Source organism: Capsella rubella, unplaced genomic scaffold, assembly GCF_000375325.1.
Source record: "Capsella rubella cultivar Monte Gargano unplaced genomic scaffold, Caprub1_0 scaffold_4, whole genome shotgun sequence".
Lineage (NCBI taxonomy): Eukaryota > Viridiplantae > Streptophyta > Magnoliopsida > Brassicales > Brassicaceae > Capsella > Capsella rubella.
The window spans coordinates 8,080,331-8,102,738 of NW_006238920.1; the positions used below are offsets into that span (position 1 = coordinate 8,080,331).

Genomic DNA, 22,408 nt, shown 5'->3' on the forward strand with positions numbered 1-22,408 from the left:
AATCCCACCATAAGTTAACTAGTATACCTTTTTATAAAACTCGCATGCACTATATAATCGTCATTAGTAGTATTAATCTTCCTGCAAGATAATATTTGGTTTAATAGTAGATTATTACATCTTTTTTTTTTTGGAGTATGGGAGGTTTAGGTTCACCATGTGGAGGATGCAAGTTCTTGCGTAGGAAATGTATAGAAGGTTGTGTATTTGCACCATATTTTTGCTATGAAGAAGGTTCTTCTAACTTTGCAGCCATTCACAAAGTGTTTGGAGCCAGCAACTTCTCTAAACTCATTTCTCATCTCCCTGATCACGACCGATGTGACGCCGTACGAACCATCTCTTACGAGGCTCACTCTCGTCTCCATGATCCTATTTACGGCTGCGTCTCCCAAATCTTCTCCCTCCAGCAACAGGTATTTTTTGCCTAAGGAAGTGTATACATAAACTGTTATTGGTCTTTGCTTCATCATCTCTAGTGTACTTACAAGTAACATCACTTACTTTTGTCTTAAGGTTGTTAGTTTACAAGCACAAGTGGTCCTACTTAGAGAAGAAGCTTCTCGAAGGTTCCATCAAGAGGATCCTGGTTGCGATTTGAAGCAACAAGAAAAGGTTCTTTCTCAGCAAATGCCACTAGATCTTCACAATTGGTTTCACCAAGGAATCTTGGACTCAGATCTCGACCCAATGAGTGGTACTGCTACACACGACCATGAGCAATCCATGGATCGGAATGAGTCTCTTTGTAGCTCCAGTGAATCTCTTTACTATCAGGAGGTCAATTTTCCTTGGTCTGTTTGAGTACAAGTGACTATTTCGTCAGAGATTGAACCATAAATGCATCTACAATCTTCTTTACTAGCAACTTTTCAACATTTTTCATAGCAGAGATCGGATCAGTCAACACTTTTGTTGTCTTTGAGAATTACCATTTCTTAGATGATCCTTCATAAAAACAACATCAGATCTTAACAAGTGTTTTCTTAAGAGCAAAAAGAGTCATAACAGAGACAAAGCATAACAAAACGTAGTGTACACTGTTTTAAAACCAGCCACAACTTCAAAGCCAGAGAGACAAAATCTGTGACTTCATGTTAGATTCGATCTCCTAAAAGACGTTTATTTACAACAGTTAAGTCTTCGTGTTGGATTCGATTTCCCAAAAGACATTTAGTTAACAAAAAGTTATGTCTTCGGGTTTGGTTTCGAGCTCATCTCTTGTGCTTAAACCTTACTTTCAACAAGAACTGCAACTTCACCTGTCCAGAGACACAGCAATCTTTGTCAGATATGAACACACCATAAGCATATTAGAATGAGTCACAGTATGTGTAGCGAAAATAATATCTGAAGCTGAGTTCTGAAGTATGAGCTTTCTGGATGATTTATTTCTCATTCCAATTACCCAAACAGAAACAAGGAGGATAGAGTTTGTAACATATCCCACTGGAAATTGGTGAAAGGATCAAGGAAAGGAAACAGAAGTTACCTGAGCTGTATTGTAGACGATATACTCGTTGTACATAAGCTCAGAAGCCTTGACCTTCGATGAAACAGGTTTTCCACATGGTACAGTCACATCACCTCTCCACTTAGCAAAATCTGAATCTTGGGGCACTTTCTTGCCAAGACCTTTGGTAGAGTGTTTCCCTCTCGGAGGTTTATCCATGTACTAAAGAATTGTGGACATAAGAGAAACAGTCATATACAAAGGTAAGAAATGGTTTATGTTGTGCCTATAGTCAAATATAAGGACTTTCTGTTTAGTAGCAGATTCTAGAAAATTGTAACATGGGCTCACCTTAGCTTTTGTTAACTCATGTATTTCTCCCAATGCAACTTCACTCAGAAGCATTAGACCCACCGGGTTTTCCTTACCCGTGTAGCAGTACTGAGCACTTTTACTGACAAGGTCAGCGAAATATATCCCCTTTCCAAACTGAAACACAGGGTTTCAAGAAGTTCAGATTCTCGAACAAGTTAACTAAACAGCAAATAAAAACCCTAATGATGGGAACCACACAAGACACCGAGAGAGTACTAACCATGTAGCCAGTAGCAGGAGCTTCCGGAGGCGCAATTCTTAGTCCTTGGTTCAGAATGCCAACAAAATTCGTTAATCGAGAACCTGAAAGCAGAGTTGTTTTGGTTAAAACCAAGGTATCAGATATACATATATAGAAGCAACCAAAATATTAACAACCAAATTTTCTTGTATCTGCTTCCATATCATCTAAGTGTGGCTGGTTATAGCTGGCTTACCATGCCATAGGAGCATTTTATTGCCAAGTTTTTCCCTGTAAGGAGCATATTTATCAAACTCTCCTTCTCTTTCAAGAGCAAAAACTTCCTCCAGTTCAAGACTCCACTCCTGACAAATCAATAACCAGAAGTTGAATAGAAAAAATATGATAAGCAAACATTTAAAAACTGTAATGAGGAAGTGAAAACTCACTGTATGTGTTGGGGCATGAGTTGTGTTAAGATACTTCTCGATTAATCGATAATCTTCGCTATCATGAGCAAGTGGTGAAATTTCACAATGCAGCTTTTTATATTTATCATCAAGAGATTCGGTGCTATCAACATCAAAGCCTACTAATCTTGATGCTATTTCGATATCCTGCAGAGCCTCGAGCATTTTCACCTGGGACAAACAGATGCAATACTTTTTTGTAACGCAGAAAAAGAGGCCAAGGTTAAAACAACACCAATGTGTATGTTCTAGGGCAAGTACCTTTGACTTAAAGTCATCGTCATCTCGGATAATATGAGGATGAATGGAAGGGATCATGGTAAAAAATCTATTACTAGCATCAACAAGCAAGCTTTCTCTGATAGAAGGCTGGGGGTTGCTTTCAGTCAATAGCTTCTGTATCTCCGTCAATGCCTCAAAACCTGTAGAATAACAAACAAGAAAAAACAATATTTACAATGTGATGTAGAACCATGAATCATTGTTTATCAGAAAAAAAAAAAATGGATAAGTAAGAGTTACCCTTCTGTATATTATGTTTGCTGAGTTTCCCAAGTGGCATCTCTGACATATTTATCTCGAACTCCATCATAGCAGATCTGAGGAAGTATTCTATTAAGTTACTTCAGGGAGCTTCTATGGAGGCGAGAGGAGAGGAAGAAAATGACAAATAAGTTTCTAACCTGTAAGTTTCCACATCAAAAAGCATCTTCATCAACTCTATTAATGGAGGAGCAAGGTTGCTACTGATCTGAACTGGCTCTTTTTTGGCTACTTGCTTGTTAACTCCATAATCCTGAAACAAAAGATACAAATTAGTTTATGATTGATTTAAGAAAATAATAGAATCTGAAGATACAAAAGATATGATGCTTACAATGTCCAACGGGAGAAATTTTCCAGGTTGTTTCTGGAAATTTGTTTTTTGTTCCCAAGATTCCCATGAGTTTCCAGTCTTTTCAAGAAATAGACGTTTGAATTCATGAACAGCATCAGACTTTGACATTTCTTCCACTTTGTTACCACCAATCTTTTCATTTCCAACTCGGCCCCATTTACGAAATACGTAGCAATCTGAACCTTTATCTTCTTGGATTATCTGGAGAATGTAATAACTATTGATACCGGTAGAAAGATCAGACATGCTCAGAGTTGTGTTATAAATACTGTTCCCATCTTCAAGAATGTGACAGTGCTCTTGGAGGCCAGACGCTTCGTGCACAGCACTTCGCCCTTTTACTTTAACAGTAACCAGGCTCTCACTAGAGTCTTCAATTTTGTACTTGTCCAATGGAAGTTTCCTCTGTTTTTTTAGAGAGTCAACCAAATAATCCTCTCTCACGATTGCCACTTTCATCCTCCTGTATCAACACCAACGTTAAAAGTGAGAGTAAAAAAAAGTGTGATGATTTAAAGAGTATCAGCACATAAATACATTTTTCTACCTTGCCTTGCTCATTTCAGCAACTCGGATATCTGTCAGTCCACAGACAACCAAACAGCTTGTGCCTGCAAATTTGTGAAACAGATATTTACAAACGCTAAAAATACTTTCACAATAGGCTAAACTAAACCCTCGAGTAATACATACCTTTTTTAACATTAGCATGAAACTCTGCACCAGCTTCCTCGATTCTCTTCTTCCATGCTTGCTGTAAAATGATCCCATCAAGCAGTGAAGTGCAAATATAATTTAAACTATAACTTTTGACAGAATAACATACGCGTTCCTTAGTATCTCCAGCAATTGATACTTTAAGATCTGACAGCTTTTCACTCCTTGAGGAGTCAACTGCATCATTAGAACCTTGACCCTGAGACGTCTCACCAGATGGTACAGGGCGCAGAAGACGTTTTGGCTTCACACTCTTTTGAGACTTATTCCACTGTAAGGAAGCAGAGAAAAAATATTAGCTTCATGAGTTATATACACCACAGATAACCTAACCCATACCAATATCAACTCTACAAACCGACTGATTTACCTTGAGAAGGTACTGATTTTCTGTTTCTTCTGGGATTTTCCACTTCCCTTTGATACGGTCTGGATCCAAAGTGGAATGAGAACATTTGCTCCATTCCGAGATGTACCCATGGCATCGGTACATTCCTCCAGAAAAAGATAGATGACCAGAGCAAATTGGGCAGAGAGCGAGTGGACCAAACATCATGCCATCAGCACTAAAAAAACAAGCAGAGAGGTCAGGCATATGATTACGCATCAGAGTCTGTAATCCAACTTACCTTTAAGCATATCCACACAACAGTAACAGAAATTAAACAGGAAACCATTCAGAATATCTTTTCCAAGCAATTTACTTCCAGACAGCTTCGTAAAGTAATATACCATTTATCACGCAGATCAAGTTCTGATCCTCTTGTACTTTGTTCATTTAGTTCAAGCATTTCCCGCAACTCAGCAGTTGATACATATTTTTTCAGTTCATCCTTCAGGTCCCACAATTCCTTAGTTTGAGCCTCCATTTCCCTTTCTGTGCTACAAGGTTGTAAAGCACCGCGTGTAGACATGTCAAAACTAGTTTTTGCTAGCTTTGACTTCTCATTATCACCAGAATCGTTTCTTCGTTTTGTGCCTACTTTTGAATTTGTTTGACGTGCTTCTGATGTCTCTGTCCCAGTTATGCCAAAAGAAATTAACACAAAGACATCAGACTATAGTACTGCAAATCAGGATTCTGTAAAAACTGAATTCATTACCGAAAACATACAGACTCTTACCAGTTTTGGCTGCCGGCAAAGCTTTCTTCACTAAGGGAAGAAGAGCTTCTTGGTCTGACTCCGGTATGTTTTTCCATCCAGACAAACTTTCCAGTTCAGTAGAGGAAGACATCTCAAGGAAACATTTTGCGTGATGCCACATCAAACCCTTGTTACCCGGACCTTCAGGCTTAGAGAATATTCGTACCTGGAACAAAAAACACAGAATAATAACCTAACGCATGAGGGACCAGTTCATATAAGATGCTACAACCATGATACATGAAGTAGAACAACACTTTACCTCTCCTTTCAAGATCTTTTCGCTACACTTTCTGCAACCTGCTCGAGAAGTTTGTGACACTTCAATCCCATATTCTAGTTTGGCATTATTAGCGGTACTACTCGTGCTTGTACTTGTACTTGTGCTTGTGCTCGTGCTATTCCCTGCTCCAGATTCAACATATTTTCTAATCTTTTGTTGATCTTCCCAACGAAGTGACTCTATGCCTTCAACATCATCAACTCTAGCAAAACCAAGAGACAAAATGGGATTGATAGCTGAAATTTTTTAATATGTTTACTAAGAGATGCTGGTTCTACATACGATTTTATCTGCTTAGCTTTCTTCAGTATACAACTAGCATGGTTCCACATCTGTAAGAAAAACAAAAGTACAGTCAGTCAAAAGAAAAACTTCATGTCCACTGGAGCTAAAGCAACATATAACTTTTTTTTTTTTTGGAACACCAAAGCAACATATAACTAAAATGGGAAAGTTAACCAGAGCAGGAAGAAGAAAGTAGGATAGCATCTTATGGTTCCAAGTGAAAAGAACAAGAGAAGAATGATCTTTGACATTCCATAAAATAACATAAATAACACAGCTGCATAGAGACATCAAACAACAGCTGAAAGTATATTTTATAAAACAAATGATCTTCAAAACAGAACAACCCCAAGTACCAAAGGGAAAAAACAGCAGTACGCATATAGCATTGCAAAAAGCACGAACCTTTCTGCAATCATCAAGTACTTTATATACTCAAAAGTGGCTCAATTTTTATCTATAATTGCTGATTTATCACATTCACTTAGGCATTAAGGAGGAAAGAACATCATGTGAGGAGAATGAAAAGCTTTCTCAGAAGTAACAAAGGAAAAAAAAGCAAGCTTGACACCCAAAAGTATCCCAATAACTTAGCAGAAGCAGAATGAACATGATAAAAACCTCACAGAACGCCAATTTCAACTTAAAAAGAACCAAATTTACCTCACAGCAACTCTAAAAGGAAGTAACTTTGTGATTCGAAAACTATAAAGAAGCATTACTAACAAGCAGAAAGAGTATAGTACAGAGACGGGTCCAAGTTCTTGGAGAGAGAGATAGAGAGAGAGAGACGTACGGGCATGACGCCGTCAAATTGAGAGGCTTGAACCAATTTTCCAAGACGAAAGTTCTCCTTAGTAATGGAGGACTTGCAAGTCTTGCATGAAGACCTCGAAGACTTAGCATACTCCGCCCTCCACGGCTTATGTGGAGTCGCCATTTCTGTTATTCTCTTTCTCCGGTTAGACAAAATTACACAGTGGGAAAGTGTGTGTGAGGGTAAGACTATTTATACATATGCCTTCTCTCCCCAATATGATGATGATGATGATGACGACGACGGTGTTGAGGAATGTTTCAGGTGAGAGTGAGCTTCTCGGTGACGGCTTTACAGATTGTGTTTCTACTGTTTAACCCTTTTCCCCTTTTTCACCCTAAAAGCTGCTTTTTTTTATTTTTTTAATCACTCGATAATGCTTTTATGTTATTACTACTCTTTAATATCGTAATATCATAAATTTATTAAAATCGATTTAGTAATTTTTCCAACGCTTATGCACCATCCGTTATGCAATATGTTTATCAAATTTTTGTTTTAGATATGATTAATTATTTGGTTGTAGTATTTGTGGTAAGCTTTGAGACAAACACACACAAAAAAAAAAAAAAAAAAAAAAAAAAAAAAAAAACCCCGAAAAGAAAAAATCAAACTGACTGACTCTCGAAACATTTTTGGAAAACCAAACCGGAAATTAAGAAGTCAATACGAACCGGAATTACATCCTCCGGGACGTGTGTTTCCATGATATGACCATTGGGTAAGAGCAAAGAATCTTGGAGACCAAGTCATAGACCGTGTTATGTGTGTTACTTGATTGATCAAATACCTCAAATGTTCATTTTCTAGTTCAAATGTTGAAAAACCCCAATTTTTCCAAGTAAAAGTCAGTCCATAAGAATATTGTTCTGTGTTTGACCAACTCACCAAAACCCCTTAAGCTCTCTATAATATTTTATTATATATAGAACTCAGACTCGTATCTTCAATGCCACACAAGTTAGTAAGTAGTAAACGAACAAATTATCTAAGTTCAAGGAAACACATTTGGTTTTTTTTTTTTTTTTTTTTTAAAGTTGAAGAGAAGAGAGAACAAAGTTGAGTAATGATGATGAAGAAACAAGTGATCTTTGTAGTGATTTTGCTCGCCCTTTTAGTGATTTTTATGGACTCCACACAAGTAGGAGCCACGAGGTTGTTACGAACCACCTTCAAGAGTGATATCGTGTTCGCGTTCGAGTCGCTACAGAAAGGTACGGTGCCTGGGTCTGGTCCTAACGGTTGCTCTAACATCCCTAAAGGCTCGCCAGGCTCGTGCCGCACATGAGCCCTCCCTCATGTGAAGCTTTGATATCCCAATACCCAAATTTGGAATTGGGTTGACTATTTATTTATTTTTCTATTCATTCTTTTTGTATACATTAATCATACTTTAAACTGTTCTTGTAAGTTGTAACATGTTTCCTTGGCTTATAGAAATTTACGAACGTTTAAGAAACCTTGGAGTCCAGATCATAAACCGTGTTATATCTGTTAGTTAACTTGATTGATCAAATTAGCTCAAATATTTATTTGCTAGTTCAAATGTCGAAAACCAATTCTTTATAACTAAAAGTCAATCCATATGAATATTATTTGGTGTATGACCAACAAACCAAAACCCCTCTCTCTCTCTCTCTATGTATAGATCTCTTATTCACATCTTCGACATAAAAGGGTAAATATTAGAGATTGTATCTTGCAGATTAAGTATTGCGAGCTAATCTAGGCCGTCTATTAAATAAAACCCGTGAAATCTAAATAGAAAAAAATTTGATTTGGAAAACAACATGTAAATCTTATATTACATATTTACGATATGTATTGAGGAAAACTCTACATTATGTGAATACTAGTTGTTGACCCGCGCTGCGCGCGGGAGATTTATAAAATTTTCGTTTTGTTTTAAGTATATTATAATTTTTCGTTGTTTTTTTTTTGTTTTGCATTGTTTGTTTTGTTGGCTTTTTACTGTTGTTATTTATTGTTATTCTATTTTTTTATCGATTATTTTTTCAATTTTATAGTAATTTAGTATTTGAAATGTTTATCATCGTTTATTATTCGTCAGAGGTCGATGGAAAGTTTATGCGCTATTCTCTCTTTTTACTAAGTATGTGATTAGAGAGATAAAGTTTCCGGTGTCTGGGTTTGATATATTCTAGGATCCGGCTTGTTTCCCGTTTTTTTCTTACGTTCGAACCCGTGTATTCCGATCAATGATTTTAAAATCGGTATCGTTGTTGCAGATGTGTCGCTCTTCTAAACGATGGTTCTAGAAAATGTTTTCCCTGTTGCGTTTAATCATCCAGTTCTAAACTCGTGTATTCCATATTTTTCTAATTTTTTATCGGTTTGATTGTTATGTGTTGGACCTCAGGTCCATGATATTTTAGATTTTGTATTTTGATTGTTGTGAAAGTGTTGGACCTCAAGCCCATATTTTTTTGGATTTAGTAAAAATAAAAATGATGATGTGGTGGATGATGTGGCGCTGACGTGGCGGAAGGAGAAGAGAGGAAAAGTAACTTTATATATATAGATTGTCGCTATATATATAAGTATCTTAAGAAATTATTTATTTTATAGTATTTGACAGTAAACGACCAAGAGAACAAAGTTGAGTGATGATGAAGAAACAAGTGATCTTTGGATTGATTTTGTTTGCTGTTTAAGTGTTTTTTTTTTTGGGACTCCACACAAGTAGGAGCCACGAGACTGTTACAAATCCACCTTCGAGTCGTTACAGAAGGGTCCGGTCCTTGGGTCTGGTTCTAATGGTTGCTCTCACATCCCCAAAGGCTCAGGCTCATACCACGGATGATCCTCTCATGTGAAGCTTGATCCCAATACCCCAAATTCTGGTCTATTGGTTAACTATGTAGTTTTCTTATCTACTAGAAATTAATCAAATTTTGATTTAACTGTTCTTGACTTCTTGCTTGTAACATGTTTCCTTGGCTTATATAAATTTACGAAAATTATAAGAAAATAAATTCTTTAATTATTTTACAAGTTTGTGTAATTGTACTGTTAATGTGTTAAGCTTAACTTGAGTCTACCATAAGATTCGATAAGGTCTTTGCACTTTTTACTACAGTAAATCAAAACGAACAAAAGTACATAATTAGTTCCGGTTATGTTAATTCGGTTTGCACAGGATTATCCGTATCCGATTAAACCGAATAGAGAGAGCAAACCGGGTTCAGATTGGTTCGATTTGAATTTTGTTCTTCCTTAATCCTTAGCGAGAGAGAGAGAGAGAGAGAGTGTTCTTCCTTAAACGCTTAAACCCTTTCGATTGAACGAACATTTTCCCGAGATTTGGGAGTGTCCCTAAAACCCATACACTGATCGAGCTCAAGGCAAGACGAAGAAGAAGGAGGAGGAGGAGGAGGAGTAGCGAAATGGTGAATAAACCTTGGAAGATAATTCCAAGGCCACTTCTAGAGACAGTTCTCAACAACCATGTCCAACGCCACCGTGTTCCTCAGCCGCTCATCCTCCATGGCCCTCGTGGTGTTGGCAAAACCACCCTTATTCTTAATCGTAAATCTAACCATTGCAAATCCACAATTCCCAATTTTTTCATTTTTTGTTTTCAAAAGATCGCAGCTTTGATTTGTTCCGATCTCATCCTTTTTTTAGGTCTACTCGGAGACTGGAACAAAGGGCCTCATATCGCCGGCTATGTAGATTTCGCGCAATCGATTACGGAACACCATCCAGATCACCACCAATCATATCCATGGACGTCTTGGACCAGTGTTGACCCACCATTGTTGTCGAATTGCAAAACTCAGCTCGAGAACTGTCTTGAATCTATGAGCCACAGAGCTATCAAACTCGGGAGTATAAGCTCGCAGCAGATTTTCACTACTATGAACAAATGGTATGGTCTTAATACTGCACTTCGCCGTATACTTCAGGGTTATAACTTTGCCGTTCCAGAGAAAGTCTCCATTTCGTTTCTCTGGGAACGGGCAGTCTATGCGCTATCTGTTCGACAAAATGCCGATGAGATTGATGGGTTGCTTGAATTGGAAGAGAAAGGTAATAGCTTGTCTGTAGAAGAGGCTTCGTACTATAGAGAGACGGCCTTTGCGTTAAGATTGGCCAAAGAGGTAATAAAGGTGCACCAGGGTTGGAAAGCCAATGCCATTGCCCATCTAAATCGAACTAATGGGTTTTCAAGAACATTAGCTAATTCGTGTACTGACTGGCCATTGCTAATGCTCGAGTTGTTGTCACAAGCTGCAGAGATTGGTTTCTTCCAGGTAATGAAATTGATAAGTACTGTTTTTTTTTCTTAAGTCGTTGAATCTCTGATCTTATGACTAGTTTAAACTGTGGCTGTATCATCTAGAAACCATCAATGTTGCTTTCTGCTTTATGTAATGTTGGCTTAGTTTTGCTTGGCTTTGTTTCTTGTTTCACGTTGCAGCCTAAGCTGGTCTTAAACAACATTGAAATCTTGAAGAGTGCTATTCAGACTGATGATTCAACAGTCTCAGCGTCAATGTACCATGACAATCTTATATGGAGAATAATAGCGTTAGGTGCCAATGACCGCTGTCTACCTGTCCTATTTGTGACTTCCGATAGGTTGGTTCTATTTTCTTCTTTACCTTTTTAGATTTTATAAGTACAAGCTGTTACTATTTGATGATTGATTGGTCTCCTAGCTCTATTTAGGTTTCATTTTATAAACAATAGACGAGAAAATGGTCTCTGATTGTATCACTCTGTCACATGTTATTTAGTTCAAGAAATTCTGTATAATCATTTCCCCCTATGAACTTGACTCCTACCTATCTCTTTTATTTTGAAACTATTTTTATCATTTTCTCTGATGTATAAAAATTTGTATCCTGACAGCTACTACTCATATCAAGCCTTTGTTGACTTCGGGTTTCCAGACATTTTCATCTCTCGTGAGGTATAGAAGCTACACATATATCTATATTAACTATGGATTCTGTATGCATTTCTGTGAACATGTATTGGTAAATGGTAATTTGGTATATAATGTAGAATTTTCTACTCTCACGCATCATGTAATTCCGATTCGAGAAATCTTGTTAACATAAGAATTGAGGTTTCTGATTTTTTTCTGCATTCTACCTTTTTTATGTTGCATTTTGTCTTGTGTCATTTGTAGACATTTGGATGGACTCCCCAAGAAGCCAAATTACACATGGTTCCTGATTACTTCAGTGCTTCGGAGGTGAGAAAATTATTGTAGGTAATGGCACTGCTTATTAAATGAAACCAAATATTGAAAACTAGTGTAAAAGCCTAAACCCTAACAATGTCAAACCAGAAAGGTTGATTTCTAGTTAATACCAACTGATTGCTTTTTATTTAAGTGATTGCTGTCTATAATACTGGAGTTTAACATAATATTGAAATTGTAGTGGACTATCATTGCCGATGTTCTTGGTGCCAATTCTCGGCATCTATTCGAGCTTTATGCGCTTAAGCAGAGTAATCATTACCAAAGGTAATGGTTCCTTGTTCTTTTGTATTCTCTCTTCATCGTAGCTTTCAGTCCTTTATGTGTTTCTTTTGTTCTCAAAATGTGTGAAACTCCCATTTTCGTTTTTCAAAAGTGACCTAGAGCCATTTTTTTTATCAGTTTGATGGGGAGTAAAGCAGGTACAATTGAAGATATTGTGGATGCATACTTGGCATATTTACAAGTAAGCTCGTTTAAACAGATTGCTTTCAAATTACACATGAAAGTAACCATTAATTTGTTGTAATGTGTTTTCTTGTATAGGTTGCTGTAGTTAATCCTGCAATGGAAAAAGCTCTGTTACGGCTTCAACGGTATGCCAGTGATGCACGAAAAGGAAGCATTCCGTATGAGAAATTACGTTTTGGTGCTGCATGGAGGCATCCTCCACGTACCGAGGATCCTACTCTGAACTCTGAGTGGGCTAAGATTCAGTTGATGGATTTTGTCCAAGCTCTTGTCAATACAGAATTAGCGGTACCTACTCTTCTAGACCCTTAATGGAAACAAGGCCGAACTTTGTTCTGTTTACCTTATCATACATGAAACCAATGATTATAGCATCACTGATAATGTATAAGCATCAATCGTTATATAGGTAAATTATTTGGGTGACTATAGCCTTGAGATCTTTGAAGACCCTTCTGCTATGGCACTGGTTGAGGTAATAAGATCTGTCGTTTCTTGATCTGTAGACGTTAATTCCCCGAGCCATTTTTCTAAACAGGGTTGATTTTGTTTTAGGTTGGGATACTGTATACTCAGCGAGATCCATCATTTTTTCGTCCTATATCTCAAGGCATTAAAAGATGCCTTGTTAGATGGTGAGCAAACTTTTTCCCTTCTCGCGTGGATCTGCTCTTATAAATCTCTGGTTTTCTCGATCCTCACGCAGCCGAGTGATTTGCATGACAGGCTCATCCAAGAGCGAATGCAGATGAGCTACAGGAGCTCAACCAAATACTGGTGGCAAAGGATCATCCGAGGCCGTTATTACAAGCATTTGATGCTTGGCTACAGAACATAGGCAGTTTCACACAGGTACACATGACTTACAGGCTCTGTTTCTGTCTCTCTTACATTGCACAAGAATACGATTTTCCTGCCTCGCATTGTAGTATAGGATCATGAATTTAGGAATACTAGCAAAACTTCTGATTCAAAAACATATCTTCAAATTCATTGCGTTAACATCTATGTATCTTCAACAAACGTACAATGTTGCTGTTACTGCTACTGATAAAGCTAATCATCCCAAGTTTTCACACATCAATGCAGGTTTTGTTTTCACAGGAACATTGATGAACTCTCGGGTATCTTGTGCGCGTAAATCTCCGACCAGGACATATCCGATTCATATTTCACCGTGAAGTAGGAAACATAAAGGCGCGTCTTTTTATTTGTTGCCGTCAAGGTCTGACTTTTTAGTAAAGTCATTTCAAGATGAGATGTCGGAGGGAAAAACCTTTGGCTACAGAACGGTGTAAGTGGGAATACAATGCCATGAGAACGGCTTTCTCTTCAGACGCTGTATATAAACTATAAAGCGCATTTTGCATGTTTATGTGTTTTTTTTCTTTCCAGGTAAAATTATAAGTCAAATACTTGAATCAATTATTCACTGTATTGTCTACCTTTTAAAACCCAAAAGTCCAATAAAATTTTCAAATTAAAACGAATTTTTTTTTTAACTATTACGTTTCTTTCTAAAAATGTTTACCAGCTAGTGAATAGTGGAAAAATGTTTGTATTGATTTATACACTAATTTAAATTTTTTTCAGTTGATTACAATTGGTTTATAAGAAACGAAGTCTAAAGCTATCGTATAATTACGTAAATGTAAGTATGTACGTAACACAGAAATGTGGGAACAAAAAATGGAATCAAAGAATGAAAAAGCTTCGTGTGACAAGCTCGCTTAGTTATGGCATCTGCCTGAACCGCGAGGTATATTGGTGCAACCGTTCCGACCAGAGCCTCGGACCGGACCTCTTTGTAGAGCCTGAAACAGAAGCCTGATCTCATCGACGGTGTCGGGGAAAGGCCTCATGGCTTCAACTTGCGTAGCGTCCAAGATTACAACGAACATAACAACTAACAAAATTGCGACAACCAATTGTTTCTTCATCATGCTTACGATTAATGTTTTTTTTTTTTTTTCACTTTGAACGAGAAACATAAACAAAAATGAGCTTTCTATTGGTGAGTGTAGGGTCTTTCTTGTTTTGTATGTGTAATAAATTCGATAATGACTCGTATATATAGGTTTTTGAGATGTCATTGTTTGACTCGTGCAAGATCGGTCTCACTATCTTATGTTTATGTATACACATATATATGAACTTTGACTTTGACTTTACTACATAAGAATTAGTTTTCAACAATTTGAACCAAATTGAAAAATAGAAAATTCACTCAGACACGGTTTGGCCAAGTCCACATGAGTGCTTTTGCTAAAAAAAATATATACAGGACCTGGCCCTAGCTAGCTGCCTCACTCTCAACCAAATTTTGATTTTTGGTTTAGATTGGTTTCATAGTGGGATACTAATTTCTCTTTTTGTGACAAAGTGAAAAATCGATACTCTTTTGAGAGATATTTTTAGACGGTCATCTTTTCAAAATTATATATATATATATATATATATATATATATATATATATATATATATATATATATATAAGTTGGATAGCTTCTAATTAATCTTTTATTCTGAAAGATACCATTGTTAATAATATTTATGGTGCATTACTTAATTACTATATTAGAGTTCCAATAATAAAATAATGCGGAAAATATAGACTAAAACATACGAACGTAAAAAAAAATCTCAATGACAAATGCCTTGAATGAACGCTACAACTTTACAATTGTGCCGCCACTTTTTTTCATTGCTCGTATCATTTGTAATGGAATGCAAATTATTTGGTATCATGTTGTTGTCTCGATGGTTGGTGACATAGTTGGTAAATGGTAATACATATTCTTCATTACATTGGTAAACAGTTACCAATAAAAAAGGTCCATATGGTGCAAATCCATCAAAATTTTCAACGGATTGATTTATCAAAAGATTATAAAACACGTGGACCATCAAATCAAAGTTCCAAATAGATAGCCACATTTACATTCAAACTTGGTAATAAGTAGTTATAATGAAATTATTAAATAACCAAATTTATGTTTGATGGCTTTTGTTTACGTTTTGCATCAAACAGATCCTATATACATACGAATGCCGTTCAAATATTTTAAGATGGTAACACACAACGTGTAATCAAAACTTCAAATTAGTAGCCTTTATTTTATGCATGCTATAACTGAGTTATATAACACAAATAATACTTTACGTTCACATCGAATTAAAATATATTTATCGTGTGTGTACAACACTGGTTTCATTGTCATTAGGAGTACATATTGATATAGTTTATGCAAATGACCGAGTAGAACACGAACCGGTTAACTACATCATTACGTTGATTATTTTGGTAGTATTTTTATATTTCATTTGTGGTTTATTTGACTCGGGGAATATTTTGGTCTCTTAGGGTTTTCTTGAGAATTGACTTTTTTATTTGTGAAGAAACGACTCGGCTTGAACAAACGCATGCATGTTGGAATTAATCAAACAAGTTATACTGATACACGACTCGGTTCGCTTACAGCACACGACTTCTTAATCTCGGCCGGTTTTTATTTGGCCGATTCTATTCCTAGACCTAGGTTGGTACGATAGCATATTTTTACATGTGACTGTGACAGAGTTAATAATGAGTATGGTTCCCCTCGACAACGATCGACCTATGAGAGAACAAAAACAGTTATCTTTAGAGCGCATTTAAACTCATCATCCCTTTCCGCTAACGATCCACAAATTATATTGTTGCATATATACTTGCATGCATTTATATGTCCAGTCCACGAAACGAAAAAAACATTTTACGACAACTCAGAAAACATATATAAGTATATATTTTTTTTGTGGTCACCACATATATAAGTATATATATATATATATATCCGCGTCATGTATGAATCATCATGATTCATATATGTAATATGTGTGGTACGTAATTTTGTTTTGAGACGTTGATTATAATATCACTTAATATTAACATATATGTATAGTGATTATAGTTGTATAATAGGATCAGGAAATAAGTCTTCTTTAGCTTATTCCTCTCTTATGTACATGTACATATAAATACAGTTGTAATCACACTTAGTCACTTTAATGAGAATTTCAGTTTTAATCAAGAGTGTTAATATGGTATCAGAGCTCTAACAACCTTTTTTTCACACTCGATTCTCATTCAACTTCATCTTCATCTTCATCTTCTTCGATTTCATCATCATCGATCTTCTTCTTCTTCAATTTCATCTTCTCTGAACTTCTTTTACACATCTCTGAGCTCAGATCTGCGTTTGATTAGCTTCTTCATCATCAATGAGCTGCTCAAATCGTCAGTTTTTCTTCATCTTCGTTGCGAATCTTGTTGCAAACTTTATCTTGATTTGTTCTTCCGCGATATCTCTTTTGGTTTCTGTTCTTCGATTGATCTTCTTGCTCGATTGAGTTCACGGTTGCTTCTTTTTCTATCGATTTGATTCTCGTTTAACACCATTGACGGATCTTGTTCTTCTATCGTCATGACGATACCAACGACATCAACGACTCGTACTTCGACAGATCAGTATGATAATCCTTTGTTCTTGAATAGCTCGGATCATGCTGGGATGAGTATAGTTTCTGATCGACTCACATCTGGAGCTGAGTTTTATTCATGGCGACGATCTGTTCGTATGGCTCTTAATGTACAAAATAAGCTTGGATTTATTGATGGCACGATTCCAAAACCATCAGAGGATCATCCTGATTTTGGTTCTTGGTCTCGATGTAACGACATTGTTACAACTTGGATAATCAATTCAGCCGATAAGCAAATTGGGCAGAGTCTGCTGTTTATATCAACTGCTGAAGGTATTTGGAACAATTTGATGGCTCGGTTTAAGCAAGATGATGCGCCTAGGGTATATGAAATAGAACAGAAGCTAGGTTCTATTCAACAAGGTTCAATGTCTGTGACTGCATATTATACAGCTTTGGTGACATTATGGGAGGAGTACAAAAATTATGTGGAATTGCCAGTCTGCACATGTGGGAAATGTGAATGTAATGCAGCAAGTTTATGGGAGAAGTTACAGCAAAGGAGCCGTGTTACTAAGTTCTTGATGGGATTGAATGAATCTTATGAATCAACTCGCAGACACATTCTGATGCTCAAACCAATACCGAGTCTTGAAGATGTGTTTAATATGTTGACTTCTGATGAGAGACAGAAGACTATCAAACCCAAACAAGATGGTATAATCTTTCAGGCTTCTGATAATGTGGCTGCACAATCTTATACTTCACCTGATAATACTGCATATGCTGCTGCTGTGACTGGTTATAGACCAAAATCTTCAAGGCCAGTATGCACTCACTGTGGTCAAACTGGTCATGTAGTCCAGAAATGTTTCAAACTCCATGGATATCCCCCATGTTATATTCCTGGATTCAAGAGTACATTTGCTGGATATCAAGGTTCACAGAGACCTGTTTCTACTCAGTATCAGTACAGAGGGCAAGCACCATCTGCTCCTCGTCCTCAATCACATTCAGTGGCAAATGTTATATCTGGATCTACACCACAATATGTTGCTCCTTCTGCACCAGCTGTGAATCTAGATATCAGTACACTCAACAGTGATCAAGTCAACTCTTTAATTCAACAACTGAATGCTCAAGTTAAACCTCCGGAGAATTCAGCTTCCACTTCACAAGTCTCATCTATTACAGAACATGGTGCTATGGCCATACAATCTTCATCGGGTATCTTATCTTTTCCAACTCACTTTCCATCATCTTCTCTGAGATTTGAGAATAACCAACTCACTTTTCAACATCAATGCCTTTCATCTTTATCTAAACACATTCCTCATGGTAGTTGGATAATAGATACTGGTGCTACTAGCCATGTTTGCTCTGACCTGACCTTTTTTAATGATACTGTAACAGTCACTGAAGTCACAGTTTCATTACCTAATGAGAATAGGGTGGAAATCACACATTGTGGCACCATTCACTTATCACATTCACTCACTTTGCATGATGTCTTACATGTTCCATCATTCAAGTTTAACCTCATATCTGTTAGTAGTTTGCTTAAGAAAGGTCAAGGCTCAGCTCATTTTTTCCCTGATTTTTGTTATCTTCAGGAGTCTATTCAGGGCTTGATGATTGGTAAAGGGATTTTGTTACATAACTTGTATGTTCTACAGTCTGAATCATCATCACCTCATATACAACATTCATCATCAACTGATATCATTCAACAAGCGTCTTCACAGCATTTTTCTGGATCCTTGAAGGTTGATGGAGATCTCTGGCATCAACGCCTAGGACATCCATCTCCTGACAAGTTAAAGGTTCTCTCTAGTGTTTTACCCATTTCTGTGTCTAGTCTAGGAAGTCATGATCATTGCTCTGTGTGTCCTTTAGCTAAACAAAAACGTTTGTCCTATGAGTCTAATAATCACATGTCAGTTTCACCATTTGATCTTGTTCACCTTGATGTATGGGGTCCATTCTCTATAGAGTCTGTAGAAGGATATAGATATTTTCTTACTATTGTAGATGACTGTACTCGGGTTACTTGGGTCTATATGTTGAAAACTAAAAATGAAGTAATAAAACAATTTCCATCTTTTCTAAACCTTGTCTTAACTCAGTATGGTACTAAAATCAAAGCTATAAGAAGTGATAATGCTCCGGAATTAGCTTTTACAGAATTGCTTAGAGAACATGGTATTATTCATCAATTTTCTTGTGCTTATACACCTCAGCAAAACTCTGCGGTTGAAAGAAAACATCAACATTTACTAAATGTGGCTAGAGCTTTACTTTTCCAATCTAATCTTCCCTTACAGTACTGGAGTGACTGTCTTTTAACTGCTGTTTTTTTTATAAATAGGACTCCTTCTGTGTTGTTGAATAATAAAACTCCTTATGAAATGCTTACTAAGAAACAACCAGACTATGCTTTCTTACGATCATTTGGTTGTCTTTGCTATGTTTCCACTCATCAGAAAGATAGACATAAGTTCACTCAGAGAGCTGACAAATGTGTTTTCCTAGGTTATTCTTTTGGATATAAAGGTTACAAAGTTTTACATCTAGATACCAATGTTATCTCTGTTTCTAGGAATGTTGTTTTCCATGAGCATTTGTTTCCTTTCAAAGAAAATAGTCCTTTGCATACATCTGATGTGTTTGGTCATGCGGTTTTACCTTTATCAATACCTACTGTTTTAGATCGTGATTTACCTGATGCATCTCATAGCGATATTACACATGATCATACTGCACAATCACCATCTCATACATCTTCATCACACACTGGTGCCACCAATCTTAACCACTCTAGTGTCACAAATCCAATATCAGAGACTGTGACTGCAGAGACAACCACTGTATCATTGCAAAATGCCAGGCCAAAGCGATCAGCAAGGACACCAGGTTATCTCTCTGACTATCATTGCTCCCTTACTCAAATTTCTGATTCTATTCATTCAAATTCTTTCTCTTCATCTAAACCTTATACAACTCCATACCCGATTTCTTCTTTTGTTTCTTATCAATCCTTAAAACAGCCTTATCAAGAATATATACTATCAATTTCTCTTGAAACAGAACCTAAAAATTTTTCTCAAGCTATAGCATCAGAAAGCTGGACAAAGGCTATGAATGTGGAAATGGAGTCAATGGAGCTTAACAAGACTTTTAGTGTTGTTCCACTACCACCAGATAAGAATGTGGTAGGATGTAAATGGGTGTATACAATAAAGTATCATGCAGATGGTACTATAGAGAGATATAAAGCGAGATTAGTTGCCAAGGGTTTTACACAACAGGAAGGAGTAGACTATTTTGAAACATTCTCACCTGTTGCTAAACTTGCTAGTGTGAAACTTATCTTGGATTTGGCAGCTAAGAAGAACTGGAGCTTGACTCAGATGGATATTACAAGTGCATTCCTTCACAGTGATTTGGAAGAAGAGATCTACATGAGTTTACCACAAGGATATACACCAGCTTCTGGTTCTCTTCCTCCTAATCCGGTTTGCAGACTTCACAAGTCAATTTATGGCCTTAAACAAGCCTCCAGACAATGGTACAAGTGTCTCTCTACTGCCTTATTGGATGATGGATTCAGTCAATCCTATGCTGACAACACTTTGTTTGTCAAGGTTCAAGGTACATCCTACATTACCTTATTGGTCTATGTTGATGATATCTTAATTGCCAGTAATGATGACCAAGCAGTGGCTTCTGTTAAAGCTACTTTGGCTAGGAAATTTAAAACAAAAGATCTAGGTCCTGCGAAATACTTCTTAGGACTTGAGATTGCAAGAAATAAAGAAGGTATATCAGTTAGCCAGAGGAAATACTGCTTGGATTTGTTGACTGATACATGATTGTTGGGATGCAAGCCTAAGACAGTACCAATGGATCCCACTGTTTCACTGACAAAAGAAACAGGCACTTTACTTCCTGACTTTACACCTTACAGGGAGTTAATTGGACGTTTGCTGTATTTGTGCATCACTAGGCCGGATATAACTTTTGCAGTGAATCGGCTCATCCAGTTCTTGTCATGTCCCACGGATGTACATATGCAAGCAGCTCATCATATCCTCAAATACTTGAAGAACAGCCCAGGCCAAGGATTGTTCTTCTCTGCATCTTCAGATATTTGCTTGAATGGTTTTGCAGATGCGGATTGGGGAACTTGTAAAGATTCCAGAAGATCAGTTTCTGGTATGGCAATATTCCTAGGTTCTTCTCTGATCACGTGGAAATCAAAGAAACAGGATGTAGTGAGTTCAAGCTCCACTGAAGCAGAATATAGGAGCATGGCACAAACAACTAAAGAACTTCTTTGGTTCAACCAACTTCTGAAGGATCTTCATATTAGTTTGGATTCACAGGTGAAGCTTTTCTGTGACAGTAAGTCAGCAATATACATTGCTACTAACCCTGTTTTCCATGAGAGAACAAAGCATGTGGAGATAGATTGCCATACAACGAGAGACCAGATTAAGAATGGTTTTCTCAAGCTATTTCATGTTTCTTCTGGGAATCAGATTGCAGACATTCTGACCAAGCCCCTGCAGCCGGGTCCTTTTCATCATATTCTTGGTCGAATGTCCATTTCAAACCTCTTCTCTTCAACAGCTCATTCGGTTTGAGGGGGGTATATTAACATATATGTATAGTGATTATAGTTGTATAATAGGATCAGGAAATAAGTCTCCTTTAGCTTATTCCTCTCTTATGTACATGTACATATAAATACAGTTGTAATCACACTTAGTCACTTTAATGAGAATTTCAGTTTTAATCAAGAGTGTTAATACTTAATATAAAGTTTACAACTTTTAAGCTTTTTTTCTTGTAACATCCCGACAATGCCTGAATATAGTAGAAAACTCAATATGATAAAGTGAACGTAAATCATAAAGGCTCCGATTGGTAACCCATTTAGGAATAAAAAGAAGGAAAAGGAACAAAAATAAAAAAGAACAAACAGGAAAAGAATTCTAATAAAAAATAGGAATAAATGCTGAGGAAAAATAGAACAAATGTTCCGGTAAATGGTAACCAAAAAACTGAACAAGTAAACTTAAATAATATAAATAATTTATACAAAAAATTATTTAATAAATTTAAGTTTAAAAAGAAATTTAGTTTAGAACTTTCATTTAAATTATAATACTTAATATATTAAATTTAATTTAATTTTTTTATATTTTAAAACATTAATAAATGTTTTAAGTTAAAACCTATTTTAAATTTCTTTAAATATTTTTCTAATATAATATATAAATTCAAAACATTAATAGAAAGTGAAAATTATGATGAAATAATATTTTATTTAAAATATATAATAATTTTTTAAAGTATTTATATATAGAAATGTCAAAATTATCAATATAAATATTTTTAAAATATTGAATTATAAAAAAACGAAAATAATATTTGTTCCTCATTGTTCCTCTACAATTTTGAGTAGGAACATTTTTGAACTGTTGTTCCTTTTTATTTGAGGAATGAATAGGAATAATATAGATCCCACATATCTGAAAATTGAAAAAACATTATGGGTAAATGATAGCAAAATTTGAGAAATAATGAGGAACACCACATTGCTCTCCA

General features: G+C 36.3%; 5 protein-coding genes across 5 annotated transcripts; 3 read left to right on the forward strand and 2 right to left on the reverse strand.

Moving 5' to 3' along the window:
- The first annotated feature begins 137 nt into the window (after positions 1–137).
- LOC17889680 (LOB domain-containing protein 14) lies at positions 138–861 on the forward strand. Its single transcript, XM_006295868.2, has 2 exons — positions 138–416; positions 517–861. Exons 1-2 carry the CDS (start codon positions 138–140, stop codon positions 802–804), a joined length of 567 nt encoding a protein of 188 aa, XP_006295930.1. The 3' UTR covers positions 805–861.
- Positions 862–949: 88 nt separating this feature from the next.
- Positions 950–6,943, reverse strand: LOC17888231 (poly [ADP-ribose] polymerase 1). Its single transcript, XM_006293556.2, has 19 exons — positions 6,604–6,943; positions 5,805–5,854; positions 5,502–5,724; positions 5,219–5,405; positions 4,827–5,109; positions 4,465–4,660; positions 4,204–4,365; positions 4,071–4,131; positions 3,925–3,988; positions 3,357–3,840; positions 3,163–3,275; positions 3,002–3,078; positions 2,741–2,901; positions 2,459–2,650; positions 2,266–2,374; positions 2,049–2,131; positions 1,805–1,942; positions 1,493–1,675; positions 950–1,262 (listed from the first exon to the last, which is right to left on the reverse strand). Exons 1-19 carry the CDS (start codon positions 6,745–6,747, stop codon positions 1,215–1,217), a joined length of 2,958 nt encoding a protein of 985 aa, XP_006293618.1. The 5' UTR covers positions 6,748–6,943; the 3' UTR covers positions 950–1,214.
- Positions 6,944–7,696: 753 nt separating this feature from the next.
- On the forward strand, positions 7,697–7,912 carry LOC111831093. The gene has a single exon (XM_023784616.1). The coding sequence runs from the start codon at positions 7,697–7,699 to the stop codon at positions 7,910–7,912; it is 216 nt and encodes a 71-aa protein (XP_023640384.1).
- A 1,977-nt stretch (positions 7,913–9,889) lies between these two features.
- LOC17889811 lies at positions 9,890–13,821 on the forward strand. Its single transcript, XM_006293873.2, has 12 exons — positions 9,890–10,173; positions 10,273–10,901; positions 11,069–11,229; positions 11,503–11,563; positions 11,786–11,851; positions 12,042–12,127; positions 12,263–12,326; positions 12,407–12,619; positions 12,741–12,806; positions 12,887–12,966; positions 13,058–13,183; positions 13,421–13,821. The coding sequence occupies exons 1-11, from the start codon at positions 10,032–10,034 to the stop codon at positions 13,167–13,169; spliced, it is 1,680 nt and encodes a 559-aa protein (XP_006293935.1). The 5' UTR covers positions 9,890–10,031; the 3' UTR covers positions 13,170–13,183; positions 13,421–13,821.
- Positions 13,822–14,061: 240 nt separating this feature from the next.
- On the reverse strand, positions 14,062–14,274 carry LOC17889551. The gene has a single exon (XM_006296225.1). It carries the CDS (start codon positions 14,272–14,274, stop codon positions 14,062–14,064), a length of 213 nt encoding a protein of 70 aa, XP_006296287.1.
- Positions 14,275–22,408: the final 8,134 nt, after the last annotated feature.